The sequence below is a fragment of the Diabrotica virgifera genome, chromosome 2 (genome assembly GCF_917563875.1).
Source record: "Diabrotica virgifera virgifera chromosome 2, PGI_DIABVI_V3a".
NCBI lineage: Eukaryota > Metazoa > Arthropoda > Insecta > Coleoptera > Chrysomelidae > Diabrotica > Diabrotica virgifera.
The window spans coordinates 203,104,281-203,131,903 of NC_065444.1; the positions used below are offsets into that span (position 1 = coordinate 203,104,281).

At 31.0% G+C, this 27,623-nt stretch overlaps 1 protein-coding gene across 1 annotated transcript in view; it reads left to right on the forward strand.

The window, feature by feature from the left end:
- The window catches only part of LOC126879762 (uncharacterized), a 118,385-nt gene that overhangs the window by 25,387 nt on the left and 65,375 nt on the right, over positions 1 to 27,623 (forward strand). The window contains exon 2 of the mRNA XM_050643014.1: positions 11 to 52. Within this exon, the coding sequence (XP_050498971.1) occupies positions 11 to 52 (42 nt within the window). The remainder of the gene's footprint in view (positions 1 to 10; positions 53 to 27,623) is intronic.

A 27,623-nucleotide genomic window follows, 5' to 3' on the forward strand; every position in this document is an offset into this window, starting at 1 on the left:
AATTTTTTAGGATTAGCTTATGCCAGGAATATACAGTTTTCTGTATCAACTAGTAAGTGTAGTTGTTATATATTGACAATTTAAAGCCAAAATGATTATAAATTAACAATAAAATAGTAGTCAGGGTTCCGAGGCCTATTTTTAAAATTCATTATTAAGCTATTGATTATGTACTATAGAAAGGAACTACAACGTTAACGGGGTTTTATTATTTCATATGGTAAATGAATCTCTATATATGAAAAAACCGCGGAGTGCTACCATTTAAAGGGGTGCGTTTTTGAGAAATGAGTGAATTAGTCCCTGGGCACAGGTTACATTAGGGTGAGTTCTATGCACTTTTGGTACAAACACGTCTACATAAAAATTGTTCCTGGTTAAATTTCCTATCTAAATATAACTTTTTAAAGTGAAAGATACTTTTTTTTACAAAAATATATTCAAAAGAAAAAGCACAGAGAAACCCAAAAGAAAGAAATTTTGTTTTTTGTCCCATAACTTTTGTCCACGGGGATATAGGTATAGACATTGCTTCACAGAAAAAAAACTTACATATTTTTTCTTTAAAATGGTGTTAGGTATAGGTCCCTACGACTTACAGTTTTCAAAATATGATTTTTCAAATTTCGCCACTCACAGCAATTTTGGGCAATTTTCCTTGTTATTTCGCAAATATTGTTCTGTAACTTTTTTCTACTTAACTTTAGGCATATGCAATAGTACATGTAAGATGAATAGAAATTACCTTTAAAATGTTCTACTGTATAATGTTGTACGACTTCTTATAAGATTTTATACTTTTAACGAGTTTTTATATGTTTTACGATTTTTTTTTAAATTTCCCATTATAAATTTTCTTTCTACATTTAGGTATTTATGATATAATAAAAAAGAAAGCTTATTCTGTTTACTTTAAAATGGGGTATTATAAAAGATTATAGGATTATTTTTGAATAAGATATGCTTTTTAACCTTGAACTACCCGCGCATCAAGTTATAACATAACTACACGCGTGGCTTACTTTGTACGCCACAAGAAAATACACTTAAAAACAGCGGATTTGATTAATTTTTTTTGAAAAAATACACTTAGTTGTTTATTATAAACCTTATTCGGCATCAGTGAATACTTGGAGATCCTTTTCAGTAAGCCAATTGGGATTTATAACTGGAATCATGGAATAATTGGATTCCATGATAAATAAAATTACTAATAAAAAATTTTTTTAAATGTGATTTTTTACAGGAAAAAAGTATTGTTTATAAAGATAAATATATTTTGTGTCATAATGACTAAAAAACAATTAAAATATGTACTTATATTACGACTTATAGTAATATAATTCTGGGGTATATTGTCCACCACCGGAAACAACAAATAATAAAATGTAAATTACGATCTTTCCAGCACGCCGATTATAACGAAACTAAAACCAAATTGTACAGCACATTCCAGTTATAGGTTAGAGAGATAAGCAAGGTCAAAAATTAAATTTTTAAATATATTTCCAGTAGAATTCTTATATCTGGCGTACAAAGTACGCCAGCGCGTGTAGTTAAAGGTTAAAAATGTACCTAATAAGTACTTGCAACGATTTTTGATTATGGGATTATTTTTAAATTTCTCATTATAACTTTTTTATGTGAATGTGTGTTATGATTGAATCTTATTTTTATAGGTAATACTTTGGATCCACTTCACTCGACCAAGAAAACTTCAAAATATGGATTAATTCCAATATTTACTGTCAAAGCTCCTGCACCACAAGCTTTGCTTGAAAAAATAGCATGTAAATGTACCAAAGGATGTACAAAAAACTGCGGTTGTAGGAAGATAGGAATTAGTTGTTCAATAGTTTGCCAAGAGTGCATGTGCATGGGTACTAAATAAATGTGGGAACTCTAAGATAACTGAGGTGTTAGAGGAAGATATTGAAGCTAATGCTAACAAAGAGATGGACTTTGATTTTGAAAAATTTTTAAATGTCAACCTTTAAATAATTTTAACTAAAGTGATGTTTTCTCAGACTAATGTTTATGTAATTTTTGTAAAAAAAAATAATTTTAAATAATACAGGTAAAAAAATATCAAAGAATCACTCGGTTTCCATTATTTAAATATAGATGATATACCATTTTAAAGAACAGAAAGTAAACCCTCTTTGTACAAGAAAAAAAGTTATATGTAATGAGAAATTTAAAAAATAATTCTAAAATCAAAAATCGTTGCAAGTACTTATTAAATTTTGAAAAATAATATCTTATTCAAAAATAATCGTAAAAAATGTAAAAAATATTTTTTTGATATTAGGTATTATATAATATATAATATAATATTTTATTATATATACTATATATAATATAATATTATATACTATATAATATATTATATAATAATATTATTTTATTTTTATACTATATTATAAAAAATCGTTAAAAGTATAAAAACTTGAAAAACCATAATCTCTTTAAAAAAAGTCGTACAACGTTATACTGTCGACCATTTTAAAGGTAATTGATTTTTATTCCTATTACGTGTACCATTGCATATACCTAAAGTTACGTAGAAAAAAGTTACAGAACAATATTTGCGAAATAACAAGGAAAATGGTCCAAAATTGCTGTGAGTGGACAACTTTGAAAAATCATATTTCGAAAACTGTAAATCCTAATTACCTCTACCAAACATCATTTTAAAGATAAAATATGTAAGTTTTTTTTTATGTGAAGCAATGTCTATACCTATATCGTTTTGGACAAAAGTTATGGGACAAAAACAAAATTTCTTTCTTTTGGGTTTCTTTGTGCTTTTTCTTTTGGATATATTTTTGTAAAAAAAAGTATGATTGACTTTAAAAAGTGATATTTAGATAGGAAATTTAACCAGGAACAATTTTTATGTAGATATCTTTGTACCAAAAGTGCATAGAACTCACCCTAATGTAACCCGTGCCCAGGGACTAATTCACCCATTTTTCAAAAACGCACCCCTTTAAATGGTAGCACTCCGCGGTTTTTTTATATATAGATATCCATTGACAATATGAAATAATAAAACCCCATTAACGTTGTAGTTCCTTTTAGTTATCTTATTTTGAATATAATCAATAGCCTATACTAACCAGCTATTTTTTGTGTGTAGCTTCAGTTTGGCCAGACGTCCAATTGACGTCGAATTGGTGATAAAGCTGAAGATGTACAAGATCAGCTATTCGGGAAGTTGTGTGATAAGCTGTTTTCGATTCAACTTAATGAGGCAACAGATAGCAATAAAGATGCTCATTTTATTGTCTACGTTCGATTTTGTGACGGCACATCAGTAATAGAAGAACTATTTTCTGCAAGCCAATAGAATTGAGAGCAACGTCGCTTGCATTATTTTCTATCTTAAATGATTACATAAATGAAGCAAAAATAGAGTGGAAGAATTGCATCGGAATATACTCTGATGGTGCTCGTGCAATATCCGGAAAGCTTCAAAGTCTACAAGCGATGGTGAAAGAAAAGTCTCCAATGTGTATAATATGGACCCACTGTATGATCCACAGAGAAGCTCTGGCTTCCAAAGAAATGTCTCCTGGCCTGAACATTGTGCTGCTACGGTTGTGTTGTAACAGTAGTTAATTACATAAACATGAGACCTTTGAAAACTAGAATCTTTTCTTCACTTTGTGAAGACATGGGTGCAGTATATTCAAATTTTTTCAAATTTCAAATTTCAAATTTATTCAAAAATATGTGTACAATATTTTACATTTAGATCTTATATTATTATTAGTATCGACTGACTCAGCACCATGCCTAGGCAAGAGTTGCCTGTTTTGCACTATACTGTGTCAATAGAAACTGTATCAATTGTACATAAAAGTAGTATTAAGGTTGGAACTAAGAAGTAACATACCTAACTATCGAAGAGATAATGCAACAGAACAAGCTGGAGGGTAAACCTCTGTAGCTGCTGAATACTTTGTTAATTATAATACCAATATACACCCAAATTCTACTCTGATTATGCTGTCGTTCATACATTAAGACATTGCGTCCAAAAATAATTGTAAGTGGGTTTTTAGATAGGTTTTTATGTATTTTTGAAATTTAAATAATTTAGGTTCTTGTTTGATATGTATAGGAATTATGTTATAAAATTTAGGTCCAAAGAACATTAGGGATCTTTGTGTTACTGATTTTTTGAACTGCTGAATACTAATATCCATATTTGTTACTGATCGAGTTTAATCGGTTGCTTTGAAATTTAAATTTTTTTGAGTTTATATAAACATTTAAAACACAGTTGTAGGTGTAGAGGGATTTAACACTAAATATCTCGGATTCATCATAAATTTTTTTTGTTGGATGCAGTTTTCTTTTTTTAAAAATTATTTTTAATAGAGTATTTTGAACTGTTTCTAAAATGTTAGGAGTTTTGTTAAACGCGCCACCCCATGCTACAATACAATATCTTAAGACTGATTCTGCAAGCGAGTTATAAACCATGATTAATTTTTTCCTGGGTAGAATATCTCTTAAGATATAAAATTTATGCATTAGAGCCCTTATTCGTTTACTGACATGAGTGATATGGTCTCACCAACGTAAATGTTGATCTATGAAGGCACCTAAATACTTTATAGAAAAAACTTTTTCTATTGAAGAACAGTCACAATTTTGTCCTTGACATTTTGCGTTATGCAATTTTATATGAAAATTTGTAGGTTGGTCAACAATTGTTGGGCTAAAGGCGATATATTTTGTTTTATTAATATTTAATGTCAGTTTGTTAAATTTTAGCCATAAGTTTAGCTGTTTTAGGTTCATTTCAGAGCTGGTTTTAACCTCCTCCCATGTTTTCCTCATAAATAATATTGCTGTGTCATCGGCATAACAAAGAATGTGGCCGTTGAAACTATTAATTCTTGTGATATTGTTCAGAAAAATATTAAATAAAAGTGGTCCTAATACTGTTCCTTGTGGTACTCCGAATTTTATTGTAGTTTCAGAACTCAATTCTGGGCCAATTTTTACTCGTTGAGCTCTTTCCGACAAATAATCTGCTATTAGATTTAGTGCAATTCCCCTAACCCCATAATTACTTAGTTTATCAAAGAGAATTTTATGAGAGACCGTGTCAAACGCCTTAGCTAAATCAAGGAAAACCACTACGCATTTCAATGATTCATCCACAGCTCCTATCACTTTCTCCGGTAGGTCAACTACAGCCCTTTCTGTACTTGATTTTTTTACAAAACCAAATTGCTTATCTGAAATAACCTTATTTATATGAAAATATTCAAGCAACCTTTCTTTTAGGGCCATTTCAAATATTTTAGCAAAATTATTTATTAAAGAAATGGGCCTATAGTTGTTCAGTTTACTCGAATTTTCGGATTTAAAAATGGGGGTGACTGTAGATTCTTTCCATTGTAGTGGTATTTTACCACTTTGAAAACACAAATTTATAATATGAGTTAAAGGTTGTGAGATTAGATCATGGATATTTTTTTATTGTTTTAGCATACCATTTATCTGGTCCAGGAGCACAGTTATTTTTTAACTTTGATATTAGTATTGTTACTTCATTTTTAGTTACTGGTTTTAAGAATAAGCTAGATTCAACCTTATCATTAGCAATAAAATTATCAGGTCACCAGTATTCTATTTGCCATATCAGCACCAATATTAGAAAAGAAATTATTAAACATATCTGCTTTTTCTTTGTTATTACTTACAGTTATATTGTCATTAAAAATTGATATGTGTTCAATGTTTTTAGATTTTTGATTCCGACCAGAGATATCATTTATAATATTCCAAATTTTTTTTGTGTTTCCACCAGCTTCATGAATTTTATTTTCATAAAAGTCATTCTTGGTTTTTTTTAGTAGACTATTAAGTTTGTTTCTATAATTTTTATATTCAGCATTAAGTGCTGGTGAAAATTGTTTTAATAATTTCTTTTTAAGAAAATCTCGTCGTTTGATTGACGATACCAGCCCCACCGTTATCCAGGGTTTTATTTTTGATATTTTTTTATTCATACTTTTTACCTCCGTAGAGGTTTGTATGTAATTATTTAAGTTATTTATAAATGTATCATATGCAACTTGAGAATCTATTTTATTTATATAAATATCATTCCAATGTTCATTTTTTAGAAGCTGTTGTAGTTTTCCGATATTAAGGTTTTTAATTATGACTGGAGATTCAGGTGTAGGGTTTTTTTAGTTTGATTATTTACCAAAACGGCTGGAGTGAAGTGATCAGTCATGTCAGTGTAAAAAACGAACGGATCAATACTAATTTGCTGTTTTAGATTAGCTTGTGTTTTTATAAATATATGATCAATGATTGATTTTGTATTTATTGTTACTCTCGTTGGCTTGTTTATATAGGAAACAAAAGCATTAGAATTTAATATATTCAAATAACTGTTTGTATAAACTTCATCTCTTTTTTTTTAAATCAATATTAATATCACCTGCAAATATTTCAATATTTTGTTTTTGTATTGTTCCAAAATATTCACCCAAATCCCCTAAAAATTGTTTAATATCTGTTGATGGAAGCCTATAAAAAGCCGTTATACCTATTTTGCAAATTGTATTAGATAATTTTTTACTAGAGAAGGTAACCCTTAAAAATTTACTTTCATTGATGGGTAATATATTTACGAGGCACCTAAATTATTCCTAATATAAACAACAACACCATCACATTTATTAGCTAATGATTCATTATAATGAATAGTAAAACCTGGTATTATATAGTTACTAAGATCAGTTACTTCTCTAGTTTCTGACAAAATTATAACATCGAACATGTTTTTGGACATTTCAATGTACACTAGAAGTTCCTGAAAATTTTTTTGTATACTTCTTATATTAAAGTGAACGATGCCCAAAGAGTATCTATCGCCGTCAGGCCTGTTCTGCATGCTATCCTCAAAATTGTTAAACACCATTGTGTTTATCTCATCATTAGCTAAATTATCCAAATAATCAATCATCATTCATATTTCTACGTCTGAACTCCCGAAATAACAAAAAGAGAATAAAAGAAAAATTATCTTACAAGTGCTAAACTGGTTACTGCAATTATGTAGTACGTGAGAGCAAAGTATATAAAATAAAATCAACACAAAAGCAGTTAATACTGAACAGATAGAACACTTCATTCTGGTCCATATTTTGTAGAAATAAGTAGATAAGAACAAAAAAATATATATAAAAATATAAAAAGAAATAAAAACAATAAATTACCACAACCTAATTGAATCAAAATAAATACCTGAACAATATGCAGAGATAACTAATTAACTAATTTTTCAAATTCGTTTTTATTTCTTGCAATCATCACTTTACCGTCCTTAGTAATATGAAGTTTACCATTATCAGACCAAACATTTGTTAAACCAAATTTTTCTATAGCGTGGTTCAGCATCTTGACTCTTAAGGGGGTTAAATCTTCACGTATAACTATACCAGTGCCTTTCAATAACTTTTTTTTTCCATAAATAAGTTTTTTAGTAGTAAAATAGTTTAATTTTAAGAAAATGCCTCTAACTTTATTCTGTTGCATCTTACCAATTCTATAGCACGACACAATGTCGTTATCTGACAGGGTAATAGACATTTTTTTGCTGAGTATATCTATAATTTCTTGGGACGTATTTTCTTGAGGTTTCTCTTTCATACCAAATATTCTCAGGCTAGTTGCTCGCATGGATTGGTCTATCTGGTCCATTTTCATTTCCATTTTGCTTTCTACTAAATCGGCGTTGGTAAATTTATCTTCCAATTTCAGCATTTTGTTTTCAAAATTTTCAATTTTCAATTATATTCGCTTCAACTCCGCCACTGATTCCTCAATCGTTTTTAGTTTCTGTTCAATTGTGTTTATAACTGACTGAGAAACTTGCTTTGAAATATCACTGATAAGAGTATCGCTTTTTATACACTTACTAATAGCTGAATTTACAGTTTGTTCTATTTCTTCTCGGATTTCTCTGGCAATCACCATTGTTTTTGTTTAAATCTTTCACTCACTAATAATATACGATGTGTTACTTAGGGCCAGTTGTTCGAACGCTAATCAAAAATGGAATCCACTGATCATTATATATTTACTGATCATTATACATAATATTTAATTACAATTATATTTGATTAAGCGTACTTCTGACAGATGTCACATTTTGACGTTATGTTGACATTGTTGACTGATTTATTTATTATTTTGGCTTTAATCTAAAATAAACCATAATTAAACTCTTTCTGATGTTAATTTCTTGTTTTTACTTACAAATCATAATAATAATAAGCAATTATTACTAATTTAACAGCTGCGGCTACATTTTAATTACTGCTTTACCTACAATCAATGAATGATTGGTGCTTTACATGTATTTTTGATGACTCGATTTGATTCACATCAAGAAAATTGATTACAATAAACTGATTGATTATAATCAACAATGATCATTATCAAATATTTAATTACTGTCACCAAAACTGTCAATGTCAACTTTGTTTGGGTTGCTGAAAACATAATTAATTACAATTATGAGATTTATTATTAATTATGTTAATAATTATTGTTATATTAATTGATTATAGTCTCAGAATTGTAATTAATTATGTTTTAGCAACCCAAACAAAGTTGACATTGACAGTAATTAATTATTTGATAATGATCATTGTTGATTAGCGTTCGAACAACCGGCCTTAAGGGCCGGTTGTTCGAACGCTAATCAACAATGATCATTATCAAATAATTAATTACTCTCACCAACTGTCAATGTCAACTTTGTTTGGGTTGCTAAAAACATAATTGATTACAATTCTGAGACTATAATCAATTAATATAACAATAATTATTAACATAATTGATAATAAATCTCATAATTGTAATTAATTATGTTTTCAGCAACCCAAACAAAGTTGACATTGACAGTTTTGGTGACAGTAATTAAATATTTGATAATGATCATTGTTGATTAGCGTTCGAACAACCGGCCCCAAATTTTAAATAATTAATTTGCTGCGGTTACCACTTTATTTTTAAATTTATCGGGAGCTCAAACAATTAGCGACTATTCAGAACCAACCATGAATGAACAGTCAGCATAATTCAGCATTATTATTTTATTGTGAGGCAAGATGGTTATCACGTGGAAAATTTTTACAACGTGTTTTTGAATTAACACATGAAATCGCCATTTTTCTAGAAGAAGAAAAGAGACCGGAAGCCGAGATGTTTCGCGATGGTTTATTTTTGACGAAAGTGAGCTACTTAGTTGACATATTCGAGAAACTAAATATTTTGAACCTACTGCTTCAAGGAGCCAATACGTATATACATATTGGATACGAATGATAAAGTTACCGCTTTCTGTAGAAAATTGGAATCGTGGAGCAAAAATTTAAAGCAAAAAAAAACCTAGAAATGCTTGCAAATGTGGATGAATATTTTAAAACTTACAAGGTTGAAGAACAACACGTGAAAGTTGTTCTTTTGTAACCATTTAAAACCATTTAGCAATGATGACAAAAAATGTTAAATGGAAAAAGAAAAACTGGTACAGTTATTTATCTTCCAGAGGTCAATTGTCAAATGTCAATTATCAATTGTCAATTTTTAGTACGATATTTTTTGCCGACGACCAATTCATACGTAGTTACGAGTTGGTCAGGAATCCGTTTCAAATTACACCCGAAGGGCTCTCTACTGCTGAAGAAGAAACCTTCATAGACTTCACGGCAAATTCCGAAATCAAGAAATAGTTTAATTAAATAATAAATCCCTCTTTGAATTTTGGGCAGGGGTAAATTATGAGTTTTCTGCACTGAAAACCAAAGCGTTCCGTATACTCTTACAGTTTTCAATATAGATCACAGCTAAAAATAGAAAAATAACTAAGAGCTGACTTATATTTCTATAGTCTAGGGCGCATTTGTTTTGAGATGGACGTTGAGAGGTGACTCAAATTTTTTTGCAGAAATTGCTTGAAAATAATTCATATAATAATATTTGAGTTATCCTCCCTCTCAAAAAGGTCCGGAACATTGTTTAAATAATCAAAATGTCAAAAATTGAAGAAAGAATTCGATTTTCTTCGTTTTTTGATTATACCTTTAAAAGTATTCATTTCCGAGAAAAGTTGTACTGACATAAAAGTTGCGTAATTAAATTTCCTATAATATAGAATTGGTTAAAAATTTAAAAAAGAGTCACCCTAGTTGCAAAATAGCAATAATTGAGAAAAAAACTATACAAAAACAAGTATTGGCATTTTACGTTTTTCAACCATTTATGCTAAACTTAGGACCTTCATATTTCACCCAGAAAAACTTTATGATACAGTAAAACAATACTGTATATTTCATTAAGATCGGTCCAATAGATTTTGCAAAATAAATTTTGCAATCCAGCTTTCGCAAAAAAAATTCATTTTTTCAAAACGTTACAGGACTGAAAATAAAGCAGATAGCAAGTTGAAATTTTTTTTGCTTATAGAAGTGTACTGTACCTTTCATTTTCAATTTTCAAAATTAAAATCAATTAATTACCACGGCGTCAGAAAATTTTTGAAATAAACAATAATTTTTGGTGCTACGCGCAGGACTGCGGTGTTCGATTCACACAAGTTGATTTTCACCAAAATTTCTTCCAATCTTTATCTAATATATTATTTTCTTACTCTATATTTTGTTGTATTTTAATATTTTAATTCCACAAAAATCAAACAAATTTTATTATTGTTTGTGAAATATTGTTTAAACAATTGCATATGTTTAAAAATAATAAAATTTTATTATTTAAGTTAAAATATATGAACAAAGAAAGTTTTTGCTAATAAAAGTGTTATTTCAAAGGATAGAGTATGTGTTTTTATTTTGCAATAAACAAATTTATTTATTTATATCAAAATGTAATAAAAATTAAAATGTATCAATCATTATCAAAGGTCAATGGAATGCCCAATCAGAGCAAACTATGCGCTGTCTTGCGGTAGCATCATTATAATTAATGTTTATTTAAAAAATTGCCTGACGCCGTGGTAATTAATCTATTTTAATTTTGCAAATTGCAAATGAAAGGTACAGTACACTTCTATATGCAAAAAAATTTTCAACTTGCTATCTGCTTTATTTTCAGTCGTGTAACATTTTGAAAAAATGAATTTTTTTTACGAAAGCTGGATTGCAAAATTTATTTTGCAAAATCTATAGAACCGATCTTAATGAAATTTACAGTATTATTTTACTGTATCATAAAATTTTTCAGGGTGAAATATGAAGGTCCCAAGTGTAGCATAAATGGTTGAAAAACGTAAAATGCGAATACTTGTTTTTGTATGTTTTTTTTTCACAATTATTGCTATTTTGCAACAAGGGTGACTATTTTTTAAATTTTTAACCAATTCTATATTGTATGAAATTTAATTACGCAACTTTTATTTCAGTACAATTTTTCTCGGAAATGAATACTTTTAAAGTTATAATAAAAGAACCAAGAAGAAAATCAAATTTTTCCTTAATTTTTTGACATTTTGATTATTTAAACAATGTTCCGGACCTTTTTGAGAGGGAGGATAACTCAAATATTATTATTTGATTTATTTTCAAGCAATTTCTGCAAAAAAATTTGAGTCACCTCTCAATGTCCAAATGTACTAATATTTTTACAGATCCGCCCTGGTCTACTAATATTACACCCTGTTTCGATAAACTTTGCTCTGCAAAACAGGCTCAAGGAAGTCTTTTTACATTAAACTTGTTGATAACTAATTTAGTATTCAGTGCTCTTTATAACCATAGCTCCTTATCAGTTTCATGTGTATTTTATTTTTTATTTTGTCAGAATTTTGTTTTGCTTTGATTTTAGTAAATTACTCAATATTATTGGTGTTTTTTTTTATATGCTCACGCCCCTCATTACTAAAAGCGCGCCCCCTAGGTAGACTGGGAAATATTATATAGAAGTTCATCCACGATTTTCTAAGTCCTGCCTTTTGCAATACTGGAAGGGTAGACGATGTACTTACAATCTGTTGAAACATCCACAAATTTCCTGTGACATTTTCCTGTAAAAATTAGATTTTCCCAAAAAATAAAAATAGGGTTTTGCGATGAATTTCTAAGTCCTGCTATATCCGTAGATAGAAAGGATACTACCGATTTTATGAAGAAAATTTTTTGGGCAGGAGGGTTTCAAACGGGTAACGGAGTATATATGTACCGGGTGTCCCAATAAGAATGGCTCTCGGCCATATCTCAGGAACCGTTTATAGCAGAGCTTTGAAATAAAAAAATTTATAACAAAAGTTTCCTCAGGAAAAGCCTGGAAATTATTTTCATAATTGTGGGTCCACCGCTAGAGGGCGTAATTGAATATCAAAAATAAAAAAATCTAAATTTTACAAAATTTTCCTAATAAAGGGGCACTGAAAATCCGATTATTGTATTCTTCATCAAATTCTGCGCATATTTGATTTAACAAATTTAACTCTACCTTTGCAAATAAGAGGTGGGGGTGAGTGGGAACCTTGTTATGACAAAATGGCTGTAAGTCCGGTTCTGCTAAATCAAATTTTGAAAACTGGGTCTTGTTGAAGACAGATCTTTTTCTTCAATGTAAGCGTGATAACTTTGAACCATCCTTATAAGTAATAAGCCAGCTGGGAGGCGTTATTTAATTTTTTTCAGTAATCTAGTTTTCTTTGGAAAATATTAAATACAAGTATGTATTTTTAATCATACTTTATAAAATTAGATTAAATTAGCAATAGAATAACGAAAACCGCATGTCGATACCTTTTTTCTATCTCAAGATATCTCGAGAAACGTGTAAATCCTATACATAACTGTTACTATCACCGGCAAATTAAGTTAATGAAAAGTAGTGTGCTGTGGAAAAAAACAAAATAACATTTTCCAGATGTCATCGTATAAAAATATAATTAATTAAAACAACAATATAAAGAGAAACAATACTATTAAAATTAAATATAACACCGAACAAAAAGAACTACTTAGTGACGACCTAAATATTCAAATTGTTGCCCATCATACACTACTCTAGAATACATTATCCAGAGAATACTAAACGCCATTCAAAGCATATCGAGAGCAGACATTGAGACTGCTGTTCAATCTACCCTTGAAAGAGTAAATGTTTGCAACGAAAATGATGGACAAAAATTTGAACGTTTATGTCATCACTAAATAGTTGTTTTTATTTCTTTGTAATAGGGCTTTTTAACGCTTCTCATTTGTTTCGAGCCTCTGTCATATGCCGTATAATCCGTGTATAATATTAATATACGAGATATGAACGAGGCTCGAAACAAATGAGAAGCGTTGAAAAGACCTAATATACGTTGACAGCTGGAAAATGTTTCTTTGTTGTTTCCATAGCACACTACTTTTAATGAATTTCATTTACCGGTGACAGTAACAGTTATGTTTTTAAATTTACACGTTTTGTAAGATATCTCGAGATAGAAAAAAGGTATTAACATGCGGTTTTCGCTATTCTGTTGCTAATTTTGTTTAATTTTGTAATATGGTATTAAAAATGCGTGTTTGTATTTAATATTTTCCAAGGAACACTAGGTTTCTGAAAAAAATTAAATAACGCCTTCTTTCTGGCATATTACTCAGTAAGTTGGTTCGAAATCATAACTTTTACATTAAAGAAAAAGATCTGTCTTCAACAAGACCAAGTTTGCAAAATTTGATTAAGCAGAACCGGACTCACAGCCAGTTTTTCATAACAAGGTTCCCACTCACCCCCACCTCTTATTTCCAAAGGTAGACCTAAACTTGTGAAATCAAATATGCGTAGAATCCTATCCATAACTGTTACTATCACCGGCAAATTAAGTTAATGAAAAGTAGTGTGCTGTGGAAAAAAACAAAATAACATTTTCCAGATGTCATCGTATAAAAATATAATTAATTAAAACAACAATATAAAGAGAAACAATACTATTAAAATTAAATATAACACCGAACAAAAAGAACTACTTAGTGACGACCTAAATATTCAAATTGTTGCCCATCATACACTACTCTAGAATACATTATCCAGAGAATACTAAACGCCATTCAAAGCATATAGAGAGCAGAAATTGAGACTGCTGTTCAATCTACCCTTGAAAGAGTAAATGTTTGCAACGAAAATGATGGACAAAAATTTGAACGTTTATGTCATCACTAAATAGTTGTTTTTATTTCTTTGTAATAGGGCTTTTTAACGCTTCTCATTTGTTTCGAGCCTCTGTCATATGCCGTATAATCCATGTATAATATTAATATACGAGATATGAACGAGGCTCGAAACAAATGAGAAGCGTTGAAAAGACCTAATATACGTTGACAGCTGGAAAATGTTTCTTTGTTGTTTCCATAGCACACTACTTTTAATGAATTTCGTTTACCGGTGACAGTAACAGTTATGTTTTTAAATTTACACGTTTTGTAAGATATCTCGAGATAGAAAAAAGGTATTAACATGCGGTTTTCGCTATTCTGTTGCTAATTTTGTTTAATTTTGTAATATGGTATTAAAAATGCGTATTTGTATTTAATATTTTCCAAGGAACACTAGGTTTCTGAAAAAAATTAAATAACGCCTTCTTCCTGGCATATTACTCAGTAAGTTGGTTCGAAATCATAACTTTTACATTAACGAAAAAGATCTGTCTTCAACAAGATCAAGTTTGCAAAATTTGATTAAGCAGAACCGGACTCACAGCCAGTTTTTCATAACAAGGTTCCCACTCACCCCCACGTCTTATTTCCAAAGGTAGACCTAAACTTGTGAAATCAAATATGCGTAGAATTTTATGAAGAATACGACGATCCGATTTTCAGTGCCCCTTCATTAGGAAAATTTTGTAAAATTTAGATTTTTTAATTTTTGATATTCAATTACGCCCTCTAGCGGTGGTCCCACAATTATGAAAATAATTTCCAGGCTTTTCCTGAGGCAACTTTTGTTATAAAATTTTTTATTTCAAAGCTCTAATATAAACGGTTCCTGAGATATGGCCGAGAGCCATTCTTATTGGGACACCCGGTACACAAACATGTAAGGAAAATAATGAAATTTTCATGATTTTCTAGGTCCTGCCAACTAAATATACTAAACATATTTATTTCAAAATGACCAAAAAAAATATTGGCATGACGTCTCCTAATGTTTAAGTATACTTGTCCCTTGGAAAATTCTGCGGAAAATTTTCACCCTGACTCCGTGATTTTATTAGTCCTGCCTTTAAAAAGTTATAATACTCAAATACAATCAATACCTTTTCGGTACTCGGCAGGAAGGTTAAACGGTTCTTGTAAGACGGCAGGAGTCCTAGATTTGTAAGAAAATTAGTGAAAAAGTCAAAGGTTTTTTGAGTCATGCCATTTTGCACATGTTTCAAGAATCTTAATATAAGTCTATTTACAAAGAGGCAGGATGGTTTTATGGTTATTTTGTATACAGGGTGGGGCATTAGTGTGACAAAGTCCAATTACTCGTTTGTCGTAAGATATACGAAAAAAGTTATTTAGGTAAAACATGGGCCACAGATAGGACTATGATTTAACAGTATTTTCTAATATACAGGGCTACCCGTTTTCACAGGGTGACACAAATTTATGTTTTTTTAAATGGAATACCCTGTATATTTTTACATTTTTGGATTCTACTCGATGTTCTCTTTAATAAAATATAGTGTTTTGAAATATTATACTCGGTAGTTTAAAATATAATTACGTTTTTTCCTTAATTTTGTAGGAACATTCATACCCTATACATATTGTTAGTGATTTGATATCCAAACTTCTATTCATTTATGTTTAAACGATTTTTAATATAGTCTACTATTGTAAGTTATTAATAGTATACCAAAATGTTTAATTTTAATATACGGGGTTGGTTGAAACTCGGAATGAGTATTTTCTGAGTTTTCTTAAATGGGACACCCTGTATTTTAGTATTATAGTAAAATGGTATTTTACGGTACCATTTTATTTGTTAAGCATTTTCTGTACCATATTTGTATATTAATTTCGGCAGTAAATTGATACAGACAGATTACTCAGGTGGTTTTTTGGGTTTCTGAACAAGAATGTCACATTAGAACAAATCTTTACCTAGTGCTCGGGGTGACTAATATACACGCCATATTCTTAAATTTCGAGGCTTTCAGACACTAAAGTGATGCAAGTAGATTACTAGAGGAGTTTTGTGGTTGCTGAACATGAATACGCCATCAGAATCGACCTCCAAAAACTATCTAAATTCGAGATCAGTCACCCTGGGCACCAGGTGCTCCGAGGGTCGGTTGTAATATCATATTCGTGTTCGGCCATCCCAAAAACCCTCGAATAATCTGTTTTCTTTAATTTATTGCCGATATCCCACGAAACACCAGATGACGTGCCTTAGCAGCAATTCTGGGCACTAGGTGATTCTGAGGTCGGTTCTGCTTGCGTATTCGTAACTCCATAAACCTCCCAAATAACAAAATTTTGCCCTTAATACACTGAATTTGACAGGTTTTGCACTTTTGGATGCATTTCATGCACTAAAATGCAATTTCCACCCATTTTTATATTGTACACCTTTTATTTGAATTTGAAAAAAAATTAAAAAAAAATAAAAAAAAAAACGGTGTACTTGCCGACTTAAAGCAAGAGTAACTTTTATTACTAGAATACCTCATAATTTAATGCTCTACTCTCAAAAATGTCTAAAAACTTAAAGACCAATAAGTTATGAGATAAAATATCCGTTGATCTACCCAAGACGGATGCCTATGACCAGTACTAGAAATTCACAATTGATAAAATCGATTTATCTCTGGAAGAGAAATAAACGTAGCAGTTTTCGTTTTCCTAAATAGAATTTTTCTAAATTCTTTTAAACTCAAAAAACCAAAAAACGAAAAATTTTTCAAATCGATTTTTCTAGAACACTGCGTATTCTTTTGAGTTAAAGCAAAAGTACCTTTTAGTACAAAACTGTCCCAGAATTTAATAATCCAGTGTCAGAAATGCTTAAAAGTTAGACAGAAAAGTTATTCCCCCTATGACCGGTACTAAAAATTGACAATTGATAATTGACATTTGACAATTGACCTCTGGAAGATAAATAAGTGTACCAGTTTTTCTTTTTCCAAATAAAAGCGTTCTGCAGCTATTTTAAGGTGGTATGACACAATGTTAAAATTTATATAGTTTTTAGGTACAGTTACCGTCACTATTTCAAAACCAATCTTCAACTTAGGGGTATGTACGTGAACTGTAGACTTTCTATTTTAATAGTATCTAGTTAAAATTTCCAAAGAAAGTAGTATAATTTTTATAACTGTACTTAAAGGAGTCCATGTCATAACTTACTTAGTAACTTGTTGTAAAAATTCGTTTTGCATAATAATTTTTGAACTTCGGTAGAAAATAACTATCAGAAACGATTAACTACGCAAAAAGCTTTATTTTAAACAAAATTTCATTGTCCGTACTCCCATAATTTTTAAATTAACTGTACCTAAAGGTAAAAATTATTGTTAAAAGCTGCAATCTGGGGATTTTGTTCATATTACAGCATTAAGTTGGCGTTTTTCTAGTGATAAATTAGTTCCGCTGTCACTTAATAGATGAGAAGATGAGTTCACGTGTCATTTAGTAGATGGCAGCAGTGATGTATTAAATGGCGACAGATGCGCGTTTGCCGGATTTTACGAAAATCTGCAAACAATTGAAAACGAGTTTTGTAACCACGGAAATACGATGAATCACGCGGTTTTGTTTAGAAAAGTGGCCCCACTCCCTCTCAGTACACATTTTGGGCCTTGTTTGACTTTCAATCATGATTGTATAACGTGTCTCAGTGTCTTAACAATACAAATATACATATTTTATGCTTGAAACCGTGACGTTATACAAATGGTTGAAAGTTAAACGAGGCTCAAAATGTCTTAAAGTGTTTACTGGGGGATTATACTAGTTTTGACATAATACATAGATAACCTAAGCTCTAGCATGTTATGTGGGGCGTATCTAAAAACAATTTAAGTTTTATTCACTTTCTGGCAAATTTAATTTTTATAATAACGCAAATAATGCATTGTTCGGATACAATTAGCTTTTTGTAAAGACGATGACATCGACATTTTTACACACATTACACATGCCAATGGCCATTAGTATTTGTTGAGGCATTATCCTAATAAAAAAATTGTAGACAAAACAATATTGTATAATCATTGATTAATTTATGTCAAAAATTTCCGTAAGTGAAAAAAATATTGAAATTTACTGGAGTAATAATTAGATAAACCGATATGCAGACGATACAGTTGTGGTTGCTAGCAGTATTGATGAACTTCAGCATCTTATGGACAGGGTACCTACAAAGAGCGAGTGAAAAAAGAGAATTTAACCTTCAACATAAATAAAACAAGAATAGACACTAGTGAGCAAAACTCAAAAACCTGCCAGACAATTGAAAATAAAAAACCAATTCAACACGTAGAATTATATGTATACCTTGGAACAGTCGTCAACTCAAAATGGGATCAAAAAACCGAAATATATTCAGAGTATAACCAGAGCTACATTTAACATGAGAAATATATTCAATCATTGCGACATATCTGTATCACTAAAAATATGGCTGCTAAAATGCTATGTATTTCCAGTCTTGTTGTATGGAGCAGAGCTGGACAATAACGGAAACATTATCGAAAAGGCTAGATGTATTCGAAATGTGGGTGTACCGACGTATCCTCAAAATATTCTGGACGACTCACACCACCAACGAATAGGTATTGCGCCGAATGGGAAAACAAAAAGAAATATATTTCACAATTAAAAAACGAAAACGTGAACACCTCGGTCATATATTATGACACATGATAAATATCGTATACTGCAGCTGATAATATAGGGTAAAATAGAGAATAAACGTGGACCCCGAAGAAGAAGACACTCATGGTTTCAAAACTTACGCCAATGGTTTGGACTAACATCGATCGAGTTATAGACACGCTGTAAACAAAATTAAAATTGCTATGATGATAGCCAACTTCCACAACGGACAAGGCACATGAAGAACAAGAATTAGAAATGAGATGAAAATGTAAAATTTTCCGAGGAAAAAAAACTTTCCGTGTTGACATTTCAACATACAAATCAATGGTATCACCCTTCAGAGCTCCCACAGCTTCATATACCTGGGCACAGAGCTAAACAGTCAGCTAGATCACTCAAAAAAATTAGAAGACGCATTGAAATAGCAAGATCTGGCTTCATGAACATGCTTAAAATGCTCTGTAACCCCAAGCTATCAGTCACAATAAGATTGAGAACACTGAAGTGTTATGTGTGGTCTCTATTACTACATGGCTGTGAGACCTGGACATTAAAACAGTATGATGTCAGTAAACTGAAATCATTCGAAATGTGGATGTAGCGCCGAATGCTAAGAATAAGCTGGACCACCAAAACTACAAATGAAGAAGTACTGTAAATAATGAACACACGTCCTCATCTGATCAATACAATCAAAATTAGAAAGACGTCATATCTAGGACACATAATGCGCCATAGGGAATTTGAGTAGCTTCAGGTAATATTAGAAGGCAAAATCGAAGGTAAAAAGGGTATAGGAAGAAAGAAAAATCTTGGCTCCGAAACATCAGAGATTGGACCCACACAACAGGGAATGACTTAATTCATCAAGCCCAGAACAGAGAGAAATTTGCCATATTGATCGCCAACCTCAATAGAGAAGGCACTTAGGAGGAGGAGGACAACGCAAGAGACCCTAAGAGGTAGTTTTCTGTCCCGATTAAACCCCGATTAGCTAACCAGGACATAAAATACTGGTCCTAAGGCTCAAAGATAGATAGAAAGTAACTTGTGAAGTGGTTACGATTGATTTGATTTAAGATGATAATTGGGGGTGATTTTCCCGAGGTTTTTGACAAAAAAAAGGGACCAACTATATTTTGAGCATTTGCTTAGTTTTGATGCTACAAACTAAAAAAAAAACAAAAATAAATATTTTTTAAACACTTTAAAAAAAGTTGTAATGAGTTTTTCCCAAAAAAGTGCATCATTTTTTGGTTATTTCACGTTGAAATATTCACTTTGAAATTTGGCGGATATGAAACTATTTTTTATTAGCTACAACTATGTTTCAACTGGGTCCATAGAGTTCATAATATATAGACCTAGATCCCGCGTACCTAAAAAAAGTTGATTAATAGCAAGCTGAAAATTTGTTAATAGCTTAACGGTGTCTAGTCGGACAAACTTTGATGTATGGTAACACTGGAACAGGGGAAGTTTTATTTGTGGAACAGCTTAAAAATTTGGAACGTCAGACTACGAAAACGTTCCATGTATTTTGTCGGATAGAACTTCCAATTGATTTGTTAGCATTTCATTAAACTTTCATGTAAAAATCAGACTCGTGTTTATCACCAACTGTGTATTTTAATGAGTGGAACACGAAGAACATGTCAAATGACAGTAATCAAGTCGGTTGTTTAGCAGTCTGATGTTTGCATGAGAGTTTAATGAAACGGTAACAAATCAATTGGATGTTCTGTCCGACAAAATACCTGGGACGTTTTCGTAACCCCCTGTTACGAAGTTCCCCTGTTCCAGTGTTCCCTCCCGTACATCAAAGTTTGTCCGACTAGACTCCGTTAAGCTATTAACAAATTTTCAGCTTGCTATTAATCAAGTTTTTTTGGTAAGCGGGATCCAGGTCTAATACACCATTTTTTTATACTTTTTTAGAAGCTACAAGAATGTTTAGGATAAAATACTTATTTTTTGAGTTATTTGTAAAAGCCGCCTAAAAACGTGTTTTTTACTCGCAAATAACTCGAATATTAATTTAGTGAAAAAATCCTATAGAACAAAAGTTGCTTAGAATTAGTCAGTTTATCCATTTTCAGACTTATTTTGAACGTATATTTTTTCACCCCCGAGATGGAATAAAACTCACCCTCAGGGCAAAATCTTACATCGGCACACTATCACTTTTCTTGTTTGACATGTTACCTATCTGTATGCCAAGTTTCATGTTAATCCAAGCGATTATTTAAAATTTAGAGCAAAAAGTGTGATTCAATGTATATATTTACTACATATGTACTTGTATTTCAAACAATTGCAAATTTCTTTATCAGTTTAAAATAAAAATTTTTGACCCGGTAAAGAATTAATAATTGTCACAAAATTACAAATCACATTATTACAAATATAATCTAAATACAATAAGTGATAAAATATTTCCAAATGAAACGTTTTGTATCTATTAGCATTGTTTAAAAAATGATAAAAATTTGTCTAGTTATACAATGCTATCTATTAATAGTAAGAATTTACCATTTCCAGGTAAATAATTAAACACCCTCATCACTGTAAATACAATACAATTACGATTGAAGACGAACAGTACCGATCGATCGATCTACCGATCGATAACGATCATAAGTTCTATTTAGTACGTGGCAACAACGCCGTCGTTAATAGAATTAAAATTTGTGGTTATTAAAATGTTCGAATATATATACGTGCTGCCATCTACTGAAAGAATTGTTAAACGTTTAGTTCCTATGATCACCAACGATTTTGACTGTGGCGTTTACATACCCCCTTAAAGAAACTAATTACAAGACTTCGATATGCTTCTTCTAGACGAAGCATATCGAAGTAGAGGTCGTCCGCCAACCAGATGGTCTGATGACATCAAACAGATCGACAGAAACTTGATGCAGACAGTACAGGACAGAAATGCATGGAGAAGACTGAGGCAGACCTATATCCAGCATTGGGTAGATCCGGGTTGAATTATGACGATGATGAATTACAAGACGCCATCTTTAAAGAGCTTTAGCTTTACTTGGAAGCATTTTTGAACTAGGTGAATTGAGTTAAATTTTCTTAAAATTATCTGAGGAATCTCCGGTTTTCGTTGGTTATGAGAGCTTCTGGACACCCTGTATAATATAATGGGTAGGTAAATTCCCTACTATAACCAATAAATTGTAAAAATTGTTTATTTACTTTTATTGCGTTTACTTTGATAAAAATATGATCTAATCACTGAAAATAAAGATGTTACAGTTTGCTATTAGATTTAAAAAGTGTGTAAAAATTCCGAGACATTATTCAGGAAAATAATATTTAATAGGATACGATTGTTTTAATGATATACAAATTAATTTTTTGTATTATTCATCTTTGCGGTTATTCTGCCAAGTTTTAAACGGTTTTAGATTAGTTTTTTTTTAAGCATACTCGACATGGTCTGACTCAGAAAATTGTGGTGATATGAATATGTTTGTATAACATCCTGAAATAATTTTACAGACACAAAATTTAATTTTTTTATACTAAATAACTATACAACCATCATGCCTCTTTGAAAATAGATTTATATTAACCTTCTTGAGATATTTGCGAAATGGCATGACTTAGAAAATCGTGTAATTTTCCACGAATTTTCTAACAAATTTTTTAACTATATATAGTAAAAAAGGTGTAACTAAACATCCTGCCATTTTGAATAATGTCTACTGACATTATTTATTTTATAACAAAATTTATTTTATGACTTAAAAAATCACGGAACCAGAGTGAAAATTTTATACAGAATTTTCCAAGAAACAAGTGCAGTTAAACATTAGGTGACGTCATGCCAACATTTTTTTTGGTCATTTTGAAATAAATATGATTAATTTATTAAGTTGGCAGGACTTAGAAAATTATGAAAATTTCATTATTTTCATTACATGTTTGTATATCTGTATACTCCCTTAGTCCTTTTGCAACCGTCCTACTCAAAAAATTTTCTTCACAAAATAGATAGTGTCCTGTTATTCTATGGATATGGCAGGACTTAAAAATTCATCGCAACTCCCAATTTTTTTTTTCATGGAAAATCTAATTTTCACAGGAAAATGTCACAGGAAACCCGTGGATTTTTCCACAAATTGTAAGTACCTTCTCTAACCTTCCAGTATTGCAAAGGGCAGGACTTAGAAAATCGTGGTTGAACTTCTGTTAATATCTCCCGGTTTAAGGGCAGGATGAGAATCACTGTACTAACCGGTTTTTTTTTGTTAAATTTCAAGATAATTATCTTAAGTAATAGAAAAAATATTCTCCAATAAAATGCAAGGTCTTATCAAAGAGTCCTCCCTTTTCTAATGTATCATTAACGAGGTCATGAAAAATGATTACTATCCACCTGATATTTTTTTGTTGGTTAGTTAATATTTATATAATTTAACACTCACATTGTCCTACAAATTGTGTGGTACGTTGTCCTGGTTCTACTTTTAAAAGTTGTTAATACCACAAGACCATTTTTTTTATTAGTAACAGTAGGACAAAGGGGTATCACTTGATAGGTTAGTGTATTTTTCATCCAAATAAAACAATGGCCTACAAGAAAACAGGTAGGTATCGCTAGTCCGACGAGAATTTTCATTTTCATTTCCCTCTTGGTAACACAAATTTCTTATACACGTTCAAAAATGTGTGTTTTTACATAAACAAAAAATTTAAATTCTCATCAGATAAAAATCTTCATCATCTTGGCTACTAGCATCATTCTGATCTTCATCTATCTCTCCTTCATTTTGTTCATTCGTTATATCTGACTCTGTAATAACATGAAAAAATTAATAAATCGCTGAATCTAGCCTTATAAAAGCCTAATGCAACAAGTCATGCAGTCTGTCCGGTACTTTTGTCCATATAATATTAAACATTGGATGACGTTTAATGAACGGTAAAAAACAGTAAAAAATATTATTTTAGAATCTATAATGTACCTACATACTATAATTTATTCCGATCACTTGCTTCAAGTTTGACATAACAGTGGTATAATATTTCATATTTCATTAAGCTTTTTTAAATCTAAATTTCTACTCAGTTCATTTCAATAAGTCAATTTCATTTTTCTTTCAACATTTAATCCTAATTAATACTGCAGAGTATGCAACCAACCACTCTTCAGCTGTTAACCAGTACCACATCTAATCTATATATCCACAAACATTGTCGCCAACCAATATCTTAGCTCACCTCTGACAGGTTTGAATGTGGGAACTACTACAAATAAATAATTTAACAATAATTTTAGCAACCTCTCATTTCACCTTTTGCCCTACTGCTACTCTTTTGTCGTGCTTGAGGTCTTTGATCGGCTTTAGGTTTTTTTAAATGTGCGGTTCACTGTGTAGTGACTGTACATATTACACAGTCACAGTCTCACCAAATTGTCATCTGTCAGACATCACTCGATCATTTCCGTCAAATAAGTAATAGTTATTTCATTCTGCTTCCACCTTGCAAAAATGTAGAATATTACCAGGCACTCAAATTTATCTGTTTTGTCCTTTGTTAAGTGCGTATTTATATGTTAATTTAGGTTGCCACCAAACTATTTTATTAGATGAGATTCGAGGATAATACCTTCTTTTAATTGACGAAGTAAGTAAGAAACGTAATTGTACTTTTTTGTCACACCATCTTCGATTTTTTTCGACGTTTCTAACTTTTTCTTCCTTTTAAAATGGCGTTTTCTTTGCTTATTTCAGATGCCCCTGAAGATGCTCTAGATAGCGAAAGTATACTTGGGCAAGATTAAATAAACACTGTGCTCGATATCTGCCTTTTATTTCCGTAGATTACTATAATGTGTTTAAAATATAAATAATAGAATTATTAAATTAAAATTTGTTTAAAATTATTATTTTAATCAAATTATATAGGCACATTATAGATACTAAAATAATATTTTTTAAAATGAATAAAAGAATTTTACTATTTATTAAACGACATTTGTAGGGTCGGAAAACTAAAGCACATAAGTCAAAAACTATAGATTTTCAGAAATCGAATAAAACTGTATAAAAAAGTAATTCAATATTTCTTAAAAACATTTATTGCATTTTATGACAGTGTGTATAACATCCTTACTTGTAGCTAAGTATGACTCTATAAAAAAGTATGGAAAATTGTTTTTCCTGACTTATGTTCAAAAGAACACAAGTATATATGACTTATGTCTAACAGCACAACTAGGAATTTTAGTTTGTTATAACACAATATTTTCTTCCATCCATCCATATTAGCTACATTTTCCTTACTAGGCAAATCTATATAAAATTTATGGAAAATATTAATTTGGTATTATTGTTAGTAGAGAAACTAAGTCATCTTTTTGTCTTTTGATAAAGGCAATAGTGATATAATTGGAATATTATTAGGTATAAAGGATGGGTGCAGCCTTAGCCATCTTTACTTAACGTAAAGTAAAGCATAGGCCCCAAGTTGGATACGACCTATCATATTCACAGCAACTCGGATACATACTAATAGGAAAAATAAATATTTAGAATATTATAGAAATTGAATCAATGATGTATCAAAGTTGCGCATGAAGTTAGGCGTGTTGATGATAGTTGAGATTTTGGGGGCGACCCATAAAGGATGCCCTCTGTCTTAAATGTATCTTGTGAAATTTGATTCCATTTGTAAGGTGTATTTGTAAGATACCATTCTAAATTCCGTATCATAACGGAGCCACCTTTTGTCCAACCATTTAAACTGCTTTCCATCTACATCCTTATTTATTAATACCAAAGTAAAAGTCCAAAAATCCAAAAAGTCAGTATTTCCACAACTTGAAATTGAATACTGCTAGCCTAACCAGTCATGAGGAAGATATATTTGGATTTCTGTTTTCTTTTTTCTTTCTATTATTCCAAGAACTGTTTAACTTCTAAATGGATGAGTTCGGGAACCATAAATTGATGGTTGATTCTCTCTACTGTAAGTTATGTACAGCCCACGTAAACAGAGAACCCACGTGAGAATTTCTAGTCTGACCTCCACAGGTATCAGAGTAAAATATTACACTTCTTGTGATATTAGGAAGGTTTGTTTGATGATGTTTAAAGAGACAAGATGTAATCTTATTCTCTCCTCCAGAAGTAGTAGATTCATACCACGCATATCATAAAGCTCTTCTAGTCTTATTGTCATGTACGGTCAAAGTGAACTTCCACAATTGACGTTTATAAAAAGCTACATAAGAAAGAAGTCAATGATGGAGTCGGTATACACTGTTGTAAATCACATGTATTGTATGCACTTGTACGGTATTATCATTTTAAAACATCTGTGTGTCGTTTTTTTAGATTCGTAAGCTTGATCAGGTTTGATCTGGTCTGAAGGAGGTTTGATAGACAAATAGTTGATATATTTTGGTGCTTGTTAGGAGGGAAGCCAAATACTTCTTTGATGTACTCTTTTGGTGTAGTGACTTTCTTACGAAGGAAGAGACAAGATATGGTTTTTTATTTCCTTCCTTTTGTCCTCGGATATTTTATTTTTAGGTACAGTTGTTCCACGCATATCATTAATTTTTGTACCACCTACTGAAGACCGTTTCTTCATTGCCACCCCCTACAAATAGCTTAACGCACTACATCTATTACAACAAAATATTTATACGTCTTCATACGAAATTTCTGTTTTCAGGGTATATTTCGCGTTGTTTTTGAGAAGCTTTTTCTAAAATCTCTATTAATGATGACCGTGACCCGTCAAAATAGCCCGGTCAAAACAGCCCCGTCAAAAAAGCCCCGTCAAAATAGCCCGAACACAAAATAGCCTCGACAAAATAGCCCGCAAACAAAATAGCCCCGACAAAATAGATCGCACACAAAATAGCCCCGGTAAAAACAGCCCCGGCTAAAATATCCCCGGCTAAAAGAGCCTCTTATAAACAATTACATAATTATTTATACAAAGTATCCAAAAACTATTTTTTAATTTAAATTATTTGACAAAAAGGAGGAATGTATTTAATTTATTTAATTTAAAATGCATTTTACTGTTGCCCGAAAACAGAAAAAAATGTTTATATCATAAATTAACATTGATTTTCGCTTAACTTAAATGTTCAAATTTCCAAGAGGCAGGAAAGACAGGACTCGATTTCTCTGAAAAGACAATTTTTATTTAATGTGGTTAAGATAAACATCTGAATAGAGGAGATAATTACCATTTCTGAAAAAAGGTATTTTTAAGGAATTATTTCATAATGAATTCTGAAGGGAGCTTTTTTTTCGGGGCTATTTTGTCGGGGCTATTTTGTCGGGGCTATTTTGTCGGGGCTATTTTGTCGGGGCTATTTTGTCGGCGAGCTATTATTACGCGGCTATTATTTCTGCAGGCTATTTTGTCGGAGCTATTTTGTGTGCGGGATATTATGTCGGGGCTATTTTGTCGGAGCTTCTTTGACGAGGCTATTTTGACGGGCTACCAATGATGACATGTAAGCAGACCTTTTTTTGTACAGTCGGAAAAATGAAGGAATCCCCAGGAACGATCACATCAATCACTTATTTTGTATTTGCTGTCTTTTTCTATGACAAACCTTTGTTGTTTATAGAAAAAGACAGCAAATACAAAATATGTGATTGATGTGATCGTTCATGGGTATTCTTTCATTTTTCCGACTGTATATACCTATTACCCAATATTCATTGAATACCGCTTCTCTCTTAGCCATGTTTTAAG